This window comes from Salmo salar, chromosome ssa21 (assembly GCF_905237065.1).
Source record: "Salmo salar chromosome ssa21, Ssal_v3.1, whole genome shotgun sequence".
Taxonomy (NCBI): Eukaryota; Metazoa; Chordata; class Actinopteri; order Salmoniformes; family Salmonidae; genus Salmo; species Salmo salar.
In genome coordinates, this window is record NC_059462.1 from 36,183,427 (window position 1) to 36,196,968 (window position 13,542).

General features: G+C 43.1%; 1 protein-coding gene across 1 annotated transcript in view; it reads left to right on the top strand.

The window, feature by feature from the left end:
• The window catches only part of LOC106582275 (titin), a 186,521-nt gene extending 174,007 nt beyond the window's left edge, over positions 1–12,514 (top strand). Inside the window, exons 192-202 of the mRNA XM_014165183.2 lie at positions 4–306; positions 510–812; positions 927–1,511; positions 1,633–1,938; positions 2,049–2,348; positions 2,474–3,049; positions 3,135–3,440; positions 3,550–4,146; positions 4,330–10,140; positions 10,253–10,654; positions 11,165–12,514. Coding sequence (XP_014020658.2) covers positions 4–306; positions 510–812; positions 927–1,511; positions 1,633–1,938; positions 2,049–2,348; positions 2,474–3,049; positions 3,135–3,440; positions 3,550–4,146; positions 4,330–10,140; positions 10,253–10,654; positions 11,165–11,466 — 9,791 coding nt within the window. The 3' untranslated portion in view covers positions 11,467–12,514. The remainder of the gene's footprint in view (positions 1–3; positions 307–509; positions 813–926; positions 1,512–1,632; positions 1,939–2,048; positions 2,349–2,473; positions 3,050–3,134; positions 3,441–3,549; positions 4,147–4,329; positions 10,141–10,252; positions 10,655–11,164) is intronic.
• The last annotated feature ends 1,028 nt before the right edge of the window (positions 12,515–13,542 follow it).

Genomic DNA, 13,542 nt, shown 5'->3' on the forward strand with positions numbered 1-13,542 from the left:
CAGCCGTACCCAGTGCACCAAACAGACCTGATGTACTGGATGTGACTCATGAAGGAATGACCATCACATGGCAGTCACCAGAAGAAGATGGAGGGTCCCAGGTGTCTGGATACATAATTGAGCGCAAAGAGGTCAGATCTGAAAGGTGGATGAGCATCGTTAAGAACCCAGTCACCATGACCAGATACAGATCATCTGGTCTGTGCGAAGGCAATGAGTATGAGTTCCGTGTGATCGCGCTGAACTCAAGAGGCTCGAGCAAACCCAGTATGGCATCTAAACCAGCTATCGCCATGGATCCCATTGGTATGTATCTGTAATCCTCTACCTTGTTTGTCATGCCCAACATTCGAATAGATAGTCAATTATGTAATTATTATGTCTTACTATTTTGCAATGTGTAATTCAGCTCAATTATCCATGTGTCCAATTCCCCTGGAACTTAGCACCCATTTTCAAAGATGTATGCATAACCACAACTATTCTATTTGTTGTCTTTATCTAAACAGAGCCTCCTAGCACACCACAGTTCCCCATGGTTACAGACACCACCAGAACGTCTGTGTCTCTGGCTTGGAGTCCTCCTGAGGAAGAGGGTGGTTCCGTCGTCACTGGTTACCTGATTGAGATGCAGAAGGTGGACCAGGTGGAATGGACAATGTGCAACACGACACCCATAAAGATCTGTGAATACACTCTGACACACATGCCTCAGGGAGCTGAGTACAAGTTCCGTGTGATGGCCTGCAACGCTGGTGGACCTGGAGAGCCAGTCGAGATCCCAGGAATCGTCAAGGTTACAGAAATGCTTGGTAAGGGATTAAATATGTGTTTAGAGTGCCATGAAGAGCTGTATTTTGTATTTTGCTTTTGAAGCTTGTGTCAAATTTTAACTAACCTAACGATGTCTGTATGATTCATTTCAGACTATCCTGATTACGAACTGGACCCCAAATACGAGGAAGGCTATGTGGTCAGACAAGGAGGAGTCATCAGGCTGTCTGTGCCAATCAAGGGTAAACCAGTCCCTATCTGCAAGTGGACAAAGGAAGGCCGAGATGTCTCTCACCGAGCTATGATCGCCACCAATGATGATATCACTGAACTTGTGATCAAAGAAGCCCACAGAGATGACACCGGAACATATGACCTGGTGCTGGAGAACAAATGTGGCAGGAAGGCTGTCTACATCAATGTTAAAGTGATTGGACGTCCAGACACACCTGAAGGTCCTCTTGAATTTGATGATATCCAGGCTCGCTCCGTAAGAGTCAGCTGGAGACCTCCCTCTCAAGACGGTGGCTCTGATATCCTGGGTTACATCGTTGAAAGGCGTGAGGTATCAAAGGTAGCATGGTACACTGTGGACTCAAGAGTGGTGGACACAGCTCTGGTGGTCAAGGGACTGAAGGAGAATGTTGATTACCACTTCAAGATCACTGCTGAAAACCAATTTGGTGTGAGCAGATCTCTCAAATCAGATGAATGTGTCACTCCAAAGACACCCCTGTGTAAGTATTGTTTTTAATATTCATAATTATTTTTCTGCAAATGTGAAATGTATTATTGTGTTAGTTATAATTCCTCACTTCTTCTATTTACAATTATGCAATTATTTTTTGTATACAACAGCTCCTCCAGAACCTCCAATCAACCCACCAGAAGTTATGGATGTCACAAAGAGCACTGTTGCTCTATCTTGGGGCAGACCAAAGGATGATGGTGGCGCCCGCATTACAGGATATTACGTTGAGAGGAGAGAGGTGTCCACAGAGAAGTGGGTGCGTCACAACAAGACACACATCACCACTACAATGTACACTCTCACTGGACTCATCCCTGATGCTGAATACCTCTTCCGTGTCGTGGCACAAAACGACATTGGTCAGAGTGAACCTGGACCAGTATCTGAAAATGTTATATGCAAAGATCCATTTGGTAAGTATATAATAGGTCTTTATATTATACATTTAATAATATATAGAAATAATACAGTACTTCAAAAGATGAATGACTGCAATTTCATTGTTAACTCTCTCTTTGGATAGACAAACCCGGTCAACCAGGTGAGATTGATATCATCTCTGTTGCCAAAGACTTTATCACTATTCACTGGCTGCGGCCAGAATGTGATGGTGGCAAAGAGATCCTGGGTTACTGGATTGAGTTTAGACAGGCAGGAGAAAGTGCCTGGAAGAAATGCAACAAGGAGCGTTCCAAGGACAGGCAGTTCACCATGGGTGGTCTGATGGAGGCTACAGAGTACGAGTTCAGAATCCTTGCAGAAAATGAAACCGGAATGAGTAGACCTCGCAGGACCGCCATGGGCATCAAGACTAAATTGAGCTGTACGTTGGTGTAATATTTTAATTGTCAATTATCATAAGATACTGTAAGTGCCTTACATTATAAACATCAGTGCAATGCATCATTGCTTTTCAATAATGTTAATTCTCTGATTATATTTCAACAGTGGGAGAGGCTCCTAGTCTCAAGGAAGACATGGCAGATGTCATTACAAAACTTGGCGAATCAGGAACTCTGACATCCCAGATTATTGGACGTCCCCTTCCTGAAATCAGATGGTACAGATATGGCAAAGAGCTGATCCAGAGCCGCAAGTACAAGATGAGTTCTGATGGTCGCAACCATTCACTGACAGTGGCCACAGATGAACAGGAAGATGAGGGCATGTACACTTGCAGAGCTGTCAATGAAGCCGGTGAAACAGAGTCCAGCGGCAAGCTGCGCTTGCAGGCTGCACCTGCTTTCCACCCTGGATTCCCATTGAAGGAGAAATACACTGCAGGGTGTGGAACAAGTCTTCGTCTCCATGTTGTCTACATTGGCCGTCCAATTCCTCAAATCATGTGGTTCTATGCAAAGAAGCCTCTCAACGCTTCTGAAAACGTGATAATTGAAAACACTGAGAGTTACACTCATCTGGTTATAAGGAATGTACAGCGCAAGACAAACGCTGGAAGATACAAGGTGCAATTGACCAACAAATTTGGAACTGTTGAAACCATACTCAAGGTTGAAATTCAAGGTAACAGTTTTTTTCCACAACTATTATTGCAATAATATCATTGGTAATTTTATAAACTGAACCAATTTTTTTGCTTTGTTTTCAGATAAACCTACCAAACCCGAGGGGCCTATTGTTGTTGATGCTGTATTGAAGAGCGCAGTGATCATCAGCTGGAAACCACCGAAGGATGACGGTGGATCAATGATCACCAATTACATTGTGGAGAAACGAGAAGCAAAGGAAGGCGAGCAGTGGCATCTGGTGTCATCGTCAGTCTCAGGAAACACTTGCAGGATTCCAAATCTGATTGAAAATGCTGGATACTACTTCCGTGTTTCTGCTCAGAACCAGTATGGAGTCAGTGAGGCACTTGAGGTTCCAAGTGTTCTCATTATCAAGAGTCCATTCGGTAAGTATGCTTGCTGACAGTGATAAATATAGCAAATAGATAATGTTTACTGTAACGATTAAGAGAATAATGCACTTCTATAAGATCGATCTCATTGTTTGTTCCTCAGAAAAACCTGGAATTCCCATGCAACCTGTTGTCACAGAAGTGACCAAGGATTCTTGTCTTGTGTTCTGGAAACCGCCAAAAGACGATGGAGGTGCAAAGATAAATAACTATTTCCTGGATAAACGAGAGAAGAAACAGAACAAATGGATCGCTTGTACATCCAATGAAATCCACGAGACACATTTCTCTGTAAAAGGCCTTCTTGAGGGCTTTGAGTATGAGTTCCGTGTGAAATGTGAAAACATGGGTGGTGAGAGTGATTGGAGTGAGGTGTCAGAGGCCATCATTCCCAAATCAGGTCTCACAATGAAACCTCCTGTCTTCAGAGAGGAAATGAGACCAGACATGATTGTGAAGTTTAAATCCAATGCTACATTTGTCACCAAAATTGTTGGACATCCCATCCCTGCCGTGAAATGGTACAAGAATGGCAAAGAAATTGTTTCAGATGGAATCAAAATCAAATTGCAAGAATTCAAGGGAGGCTATTACCAACTTATTATTGCTAATGCTGAGGACAGTGACACAGGTGTCTATCAAGTCAGGGCAACAAACCAAGGAGGATCTATCTCTACAACAGTGAATCTGACTGTTGAAGGTAAAAAAATTATAGGCTGTTGAAAAGAGGAAATGTTGTGTTAAACATATACATTTTTATTTAAAAAAGTTTGAAATCCCTTACATTTCAGAACAAATGTAGGTCAGTTTGCATTTTATTTGCATTTGTTAAGAATTGATATACTGAAATAATGTATATTCTTTATCTTCTGTCTACTTCCAGTTCCTGCCAAGATCCACCTACCTCTAGAACTGCAAGGCATGGGGGCAGTCCATGCTGTCAAGGGTGAAGTGGTTACCATTAAGATTCCAATCAGTGGCAAACCCGACCCTCAAATCCAATGGCAGAAGGGACCAGAGATCATGGGATCATCTGCCCACACTCAAGTGATTGTCACAAGATCATTTACTTCACTCGTCTTTCCTAAAGGAGTTCAGAAGAAGGATACAGGTTACTATGTAATCACTGCCAAGAACAGATTCGGAGTTGACAAACAGACCATTGAAGTTGCCGTGGCAGATGTACCAGATCCTCCTAAGGGCATTAAAGTCAGTGAAATCACTAGAGATTCTATCACTCTAACCTGGACTCCTCCTGAAAAAGATGGCGGAAGCCCTATCATCAACTACATTATCCAGAAGTGCCCCACATCAGGCGACAGGTGGATCCTCGCTGGTAAAACCAACGAGCCTAAATACACCATGATCGCTCTGTTTGGCAAGACAAAGTACCAGTTCCGTGTCATTGCGGAGAACCAGTTTGGTCGGAGCGATCTTTCTGAATCAACTGAGCCTGTTACAACAATAGAGGATAAATCTGTTATCAGAAACTACGATGAAGAAGTTGATGAAGATCGAGAAATCACCAAAGAAGAGGCTCCACATTCATCAAAGATCAAGATGGTAGCTGCCCAATACACAATATCTGAAGAGCTGGCACGTGCCGGAACATTTGGCGTTGTTCATCGCTGTGTTGAAAACAAGTCCAAGAAGACATTCATGGCCAAGTTTATCAAGATTAAAGGTACTGATCAGGAGCTAGCTGCTAGGGAAATTGAGACACTCAATCTTGCTAAACACAAGAACTTCATGTACCTACACGAGTCCTTTGACAGTTTGGAAGAAATGGTCTTGATCTACGAGTTTATCTCAGGCGTGGACATCTTTGAACGACTTGGCACAGGCAACTTTGAGCTCTCAGAACTGGAGATTGTTAGGTACCTGAGACAGGTGTGCTCAGCTCTGAAGTTCTTGCACAAACTCAACTATGCTCATTTTGAAATCAAACCTGACAACATTGTCTACACCACAAGAAAGAGCACAAACATCAAAATTATTGAAATGGGCCAGGCTAGATTACTGACTCCTGGAGAAAATATCAGAATCAATTTCACTGCACCAGAGTACTGTGCACCTGAAGTCCACTGTCATGGTCTTGTCAGCACTGCAACTGACATGTGGTCAGTTGGTGTGCTAACCTATGTGCTCCTCAGTGGACTTAACCCCTTCGCAGCAGAATCAACCACAAAAATGATTGAAAATATCTCAAATGCAGAATACATCTTTGACAGTGAGGCCTTCAAAGAGACCAGCATCGAAGGTATGGACTTCTGTGACAGACTTCTATGTAAAGACCTGAAGAAACGTATGACTGCTCATGAAGCTTTGGAACATTCTTGGCTTAGGTTGAAGCTGGAACACCTCAGCACAAAGACTATCAAAACATTGAGGCACAGAAGATACTACCAGACGCTGGTGAAGAAAGACAGAGAGACAATCGTCTCAGCAGCGCGTGTTGCTTTTGGTGGTGGATTCAGGAGTTACAGAGGTTATGCAGTTGGCAAAGTCAAGATTGCGTACCCTGCAGAAGGTCTGAGAGCCGGTCCAGTCATGCATGGATCTTCAGAGGAAGGTGGGCATGTCAGATTTGTTTGCAACATTGAAAACTATGACGAAACCACAAAAGCAATTTGGTACTTTGGCACCCGCCAGTTAACAGCAAGTCACAAATATGAAATCAGCTACTTCAAAGGAGTTGCTAGCATCTACGTCAAGGAAATTGAAACATCTGATGATGGTGTCTACAGATGCAAAGTTGTCAGTCAGGATGGTGAAGATAGTGCCTATGGAGAACTCTTCGTCGAAACTGTGAGATGCTATCGTGAACACTTTATTGGACGCTCACTCACAAAGAAGAGAAAGCTTGATAAGCAAAGACTTATGCAGAGACCACCAGAGTTCACTCTGCCTCTGTACAACCGCACTGCTTACATCGGTGAAGATGTTCGTTTCGGTGTAACCATAACAGTGCATCCAGAGCCAACAGTAACATGGTTGAAGGCTGGACAAAAAATCAAACGAGATGATAAGAAGTACACTTTCATTAGTGACAAGGGTCTTTATCAATTGATGATACACAATCTTAAACTTGATGATGATGATGAATATACTGTTATGGCCCACAACAGGTTTGGAGAAGACAGTTGCACAGCACGTCTGACAGTGACACCTCACCCTGTTAGTGAAGACACCATGAGGCCAATGTTCAAACGGCTGTTGGCTAACGTGGAGTGTGTAGAGGGCCATAGTGTCCGTTTTGACTTGAGGGTCTCTGGAACACCTGCACCAACCCTGAAGTGGGAGAAGGATGGCAGGCCATTGGAATTCAACCAACAAATCGCAGTTGTCCAAGAGGATGTAGACTATCACGTTCTGCATATCAGAGAAACTCTTGTTGAGGATTCAGGTCTTTACAAAGTTACCGCAACAAACTGTGTTGGATCAGTGTGTTGCCAGGCCACACTGAAGGTGGACCGCATTACATATAAAAGAAGAGAATATAAGAATGAGGCGGAACAACAGAAGTATGTTCAAAAACAAATTGACAAGACACTGAAAATGGCACAATGCCTTTCCACCACGGAAGTTACTGGATTCAACCAAGCGGCTCAAGAGGCTTTGAAACACGCTGCAGACATATACAAGCCAGGAGTGAGCACCAAACACTGCGAGGGTGAATTTGATATCACAGAAGAAAAACCATTCGTAAAGATCGAGGAAAGGAAACTTTGCATGCCATATAAAATTCCTGAGCCACGTGTCCATGATGCAAGTGCTCTGGATGAAGACCTGTTGATTAAACACTTTGTACCTTTGTCTGACATGAAGTGGTACAAGAAACTCAGAGATCAGTATGAAATGCCTGAGCGGATGGAGAAGATTGTACAGAAGAGACAGAAACGCATTCGTCTCTCCAGGTGGGAGCAATTCTATGTCATGCCCCTTCCTAGAATTACTGACCAGTATAGGCCTAGATGGCGTATTCCAAAGCTCACACAAGATGACTTGGAAACAGTAAGACCAGCAAGACGGTCACCTTCTCCTGGATCAGAGGCATCCTTCAGGTCAAGAAGACGCTCCCTGGGTGATATGAGTGATGAAGAGCTTCTGCAGCCCATTGACGATTACCTCTCAATGAAGAAAGCTGAGGAGGAAAGGCTCCAACTTGACGAGGAGCTTGAACTTGGCTTCTCTGCCTCCCCACAAAGCAGCCCTGTCCGGTTCGAGTTATCTGCCCTGCGTCATGAAGCAAAGAAACATGTTGCAAGAAGAGAAGTATCACAAGTAACCGAGCACAAGGTCAAGAGAACAGAAGTTTCACAGTTCATGAGGAGGAGAAGATCACTGTCTCCTACATACATTGAGCTGATGCGCCCTGTTTCTGAGCTGATAAGAGCTCCTCGCCCATGTCCTCTAGAGCCAGAGGAGATTGTGGAAAGGAGATCACCCACCCCTGAGAGGACGCGTCCACACTCCCCCAGCCCCCCAGCTTCAGCTGAGAGATCCTCCCGCTCAACCTCAAGATTTGAGAGGTCAACCAGATTCGACATCATGTCCAGATACGAGTCAAGAAAGGCTGCACTGAAATCTGAGCGCAAGTACCAGACAGTGACACAAACACCCTTCAGCCTCGACCACGCCCCACGTGTGACCGTGAGAATGCGTTCCCATCGCGTCCCATGTGGTCAGAATACAAAGTTCACTCTGAATGTCCAAGCGAAGCCTGAGGCTGAGATCCAGTGGTTCCACAATGGACAACTGATTCAACAAAGTGAGAAGTTCCGCTTCACAAACATGAGTGGAGTGCTGTCTATACAGATCTGTGATTGTCAGGCAGAGGACAGTGGCACGTACCGTGTTGTTTGCTCAAACTCAAAGGGAGAAGCGTCCGACTATGGTATCCTTGATGTTTCTGAAGGTGAATTCTCCACATATACATCACGTCGTAAAGATGAGGAGGCTCCACAACCATTTGTTCCTGATATCACAAAGACAGACCATTACCACATATCATCTTTCAAGGCAGCTTCCTCCTCAGCATCACACATGGAGGTGAAAGAAAGTAAATCAAAGTTAACTGAAACACGTGAAACATATGAAAGATATGATACATCTGAACGATTTGTATCTGCATCTGAAAAATATGCTGCATCCGCTAAGTATGCATCAACTGAATACTTATCATCTGCAGCATCCTTATCATCAGCATCTTCTGGAAAGTTTGGATTGACTAAAAGATACTTGTCGGGTGAAAGACATGCATCGTCTGAAAGATACGCATCATCAGAAACATATGCTTCATCTGAAACAAAAATTAGGGCTATGGAGGTGTCAGAAGTTGAGCAAGTGACTGTTCATAAAGTCAAGTCGACTCAGGCAGCCAGAATAATAACTAAACCACAGTCTATAACAGTTAATGAGGGAGAGACTGCTCAATTCACTTGTGACATTGATGGCGAACCAGCACCATGTGTTACATGGATGCATGAGGGACAAGTCATTATATCCTCTCATCATCGTATGGTGTCAACCACGCAGTACAAGTCTACCTTTGAAATTTCCTCTGTCCAATCTTCTGATGAAGGAAGCTACACACTGGTGGTTGAGAATGCTGAGGGCAGACAAGAGACTCGGTTTAGCCTGACTATTTTCAGAGCAATTGTTGAAGAGGAGGTTGTTGTCTCAGTGAAGTCACCAGAGCCTGGATTCAAGTCTCCTGAACGAGTAGCTTCGCCTCCCAGTGTTCCCCCAACCCCTACCTCATCAATCAAGTCTCCTGAACCAATCATGTCACCCGCTAGTGGGAAGTCGCCAACCCCATCAATCAAGTCTCCTGAACCAATTACTTCGCCTCCAAGGGTGAAGTCCCCTCCCCCAGTCAAGTCTCCTGAGCCAGTCATGTCGCCAAAGGGAGTGAAATCACCTCCCAGGGTCAAGTCTCCTGAACCAGTTGTATCGCCTCCAAGGGTGAAGTCCCCTCCCCAAGTCAAGTCTCCTGAGCCAATCATGTCGCCAAAGGGAGTAAAATCACCTCCCAGGGTCAAGTCTCCTGAACCAGTTGTATCGCCTCCAAGGGTGAAGTCCCCTCCCCAAGTCAAGTCTCCTGAGCCAATCATGTCGCCAAAGGGAGTAAAATCAACTCCCAGGGTCAAGTCTCCTGAACCAGTTGTATCGCCTCCAAGGGTGAAGTCCCCTCCCCCTGCCAAGTCTCCTGAACCAAAAGGAGTGAGGTCACCTCCCCAAGTCAAGTCTCCTGAACCAAAAGGAGCGAAGTCACCTCCCCAAGTCAAGTCTCCTGAACCAATCACTTCACCTAAGAGAATCAAATCCCCACTAACTGTGAAATCCCCAACTCCTAAAGCTCCAAAGATTGTCCACCAACTCACAGCCGAAACCTCAAAAGACAAAGTGAGAATGTCCTGTGTATCTGAAAGCAGCGTGAAAGAAGTTGTGTGGTACAGGAATGGAGTGAAACTGACACAGAGCAGTCACTATGAGTTCCACATGTCTGTGGATGGACATTGTTCCCTCATTATCAATGACCTCTCTGAGAAAGACCAGGGAGAATACTCCTGTGAGCTCATCGCAGAAGGAGGAGTCTCTGCTAAATCTTCATTCTCATTTGTCGGCCAAGTGTTCCAATCCATCTACACAAAAGTCACAGCTTATGAGCAGCAACACATGGCCATGAAAGGTAAGTTCTGCCATAAAAAAGTATTTTGACTAAACTCAATTCTGTACCAATTCTATACAAGTTTGTACATGCATGTTTCTAGTGGTTCCCTGTCTCTTTTCGTCTATTTCAGTGAAAACCAAACAAGTAACAATGAGTCAAAAAGAGGCATCTATGGCTATGGCTTCCCATGCAAGTTCAGAACAGGTCATTAAGAAAGAAATCCACGGAGGAGCTCAGATGATGATGGGGGAGAGTGCTGCTCTTAGTAGCATGCAGGAAAGCTTCTCTTCCCAATCAGCCCACATGGCTTCTTCTTCTATGCATCAGGAGACCTCTTTCAGCAGCTCCAGTATGGCCAGTATGTCTAGCATGGCTGCCATGGCTGCTGAAATGCAGATGGAAACCATGTCACTATCTAGCATGTCTTCCATGACATCTTCCCATGCCATGAGCTCCAGCAGTATGACCGAAATGATGAGTCACTCTCACCTGGAGGGGTCCTCCATGAGATCCATTGCACAGGGTATGCTAGGTGAGTATCTCATACATGCTTATGACATACAAGTCTTACAATGCATTATAGCCGCATCATAGTGCATTATACCTTCAGGCTTTAAACAAGCAATCTGCAGCTGCTACATACAGTTTTGGACTTATAAATTAATGATATGTACCCATTGATTCTTGAAGAATATAACTTATAAATGCCTCATGAGCTTAGTTCAACTGTCATACCTCACCAGAATCCAAAATAGAAACTTGTTTTACTCCAATGTTTTTAAACAATGTAAATGTAAACAAACACTATATCACTATAAAATCTAGTTAAAAATATAATTTTGATATCATGGATGGTCAGTCCTTGCATCCATAGCACTGTCTATGAATTTGAGAGTGGTTCAATTTCTCCATCCCTCAGCTTTTTACTGAAACAGGGGAACATTTTAATTGTTTCAACTTCGGATTGCCCCTTTAAGTAAAATATTACCCATATTTGTAGTGGTGTAGTTGTCTAAGTATTTTTTTGTCTTTTCTCTAAAAGGTGCAACAGGTGCACCAAGAATTGAAGCTCTCCCAGAGGATATAACCATTGAACTTGGGAAGGTTCTCACCGTAGCATGTGCTTTCTCCGGAGAGCCCACACCTAACATCGAATGGTCCCGCTGTGGAAAAACCTTGCCTGGTGAGGAGCATGGCAGTAGGTTCCACATCGAGACCTCAGAGGACCTCACTACACTCATCATCACCAGTGTGAAAGAGGAGGATGCTGGAGTGTACACCCTCAAACTGTACAATGACTTTGGATCTGACACTGCAACAGTAACTGTAAGCATTCGATCATAAAAAAAAAAACAGTCAAAATATTTCTATCCTCCCCTTTCCCAACTTCAATGCTTTTTATTTATTAATTTAACAAAAAATAATCTTACTTGATAAAGACCTGGATTTCTGTTATTGTAAATATGAACTATTTTTATACCAAACATGACATTAATTTATTCCAAACTAGACTAAAGTCTAAAGTTGTTATAAAATGTGCCATATTGGATAATTATGACTTAGGATTTTTGATCCATTTTTCTGTGACATGTACATAATGTATATAGCCGGATTTAACGGTTATGGAAAATGTATGAATTGTTATTTATGACAATATTAACTAAAACAAATGGAACTGAAATGTTTAAAAGGAGAAAGTTTCGCATGAAACGAATACCCTGTTAAACCTGAAACTAAACTATGTGCCTCAACAAAAAGTTGAAGTCTTAAGATTTCCTCAACAGGTAGAGAGGCTCCCTGTTGAAGTTTATACTTAATCAGAGAGACGAGATGTTAGACACTGTATGTTATTACCTGCAGTGTTATTATCATACTCCAATGAATTGTAACATGATCATAAGACCCTGAGTGGTGTTTGCATAAACCCTCATGTAAGTAGCACAACTAGGTCTTGTGTTCAGACTGACTATGTCATAACCACCATTTTAATGACATGCTCAACGTGCAAGCGGCCTGCACTTGAGCTGAAATGTTTTTTTTTGTGTGCTCTGTTTCTGGCAAATGACTGCTTGATTGATTTTCTGAACAACATCAACCTGGCCATTAAAAATTGAAAGTCCATCAGGCACTTTTTTTGCAGAATCAGAGCCATCTCTTGGAGGTTTGCTTGAGTGCGTTACCTTTGTGTGTTAGCTTTAGAATTTCACCTTGTCAGGTGTTAGGGCAAACATCAAGCAAGTGTACCACAGCGACAACAACTGCTGTGTTAAAATTAAAAGAAAACCAAATGTATTAACTGTTCTGCCCTGCACTTTCGTTTGATTTAAATTAGAATTGTAGAATTAAATGCAACCTCCCCTTGATTTAATAAAGCATGATATCAGCACTAAAATGTTTTATGATTTGTGTTCTTTATTTGTATGCAAGCATGTATGTATGTATGTATGTATGTATGTATGTATGTATGTATGTATGTATGTATGTATGTATGTATGTATGTATGTATGTACACTATATACTGTATGTATGTATGTATTATACACTGAACAAAAATATAAATGCAACATGCAACAATTTCAAATATTTTATTGAGGTAAAGTTCATATAAGGAAATCAGTCAATTGAAATAAGTTAATAAGGAAGACCTGCTCTTTCCATGGCAAAGACTAAACAGGTTGAATCTACTTCAATCATTATAGATGAAGGGACAGCTTTGAGACTATTGAGACATGGATTGTGTATGTGTGCCATTCGGAGGGTGAATGGGCAAGACAAAAGCGAGTGCCACTCATTATTAGGAATGTGCTCTTAATGTTTTGTACACTCATACTACATGACCAAAAGTACGTGGACACCTGCTCATCAAACAGTTCATTCCAAAATCATGGGCATTATTATGGAGTTGGTCCCCCCTGTGCTGCTATAACAGCCTCCACTCTTCTGGGAAGGCTTCGTCACTAGATGTTGAAACATTGCTTCCATTCAGCCACAAGAGCATTAGTGAGGTCGGGCATTGATGTTGGCCGATTAGGCTTGGCTCGCAGTCAGCGTTCCAATTCATCCCAAAGGTGTTTGATGGGGTGGAGTTCAGGGTTCAGTGTAGGCCAGTCAAGTTCTTCCACACCAATCTCGACAAACCATTTCAGTATGGACCTCGCTTTGTGCATGCTGAAACAGGAAAGGGCCTTCCCCAAACTGTTGCCACGAAGTAGGAAGCTCAGAATCGTCTAGAATGTCATTGAATGCTGTAGTATTAATATTTCCCTTCACTGGAACTAATGGGCCTAGCCCGAACCATGAAAAATAGCCCCAGACCAATATTACTCCTCCACCAAACGTTATGCATTGGGGCTGTTAGTATTCTCCTGGCATCCCCCAAACCAAGATTCGTCTGTCGAACTGTAAGATGGTGAAGCGTGA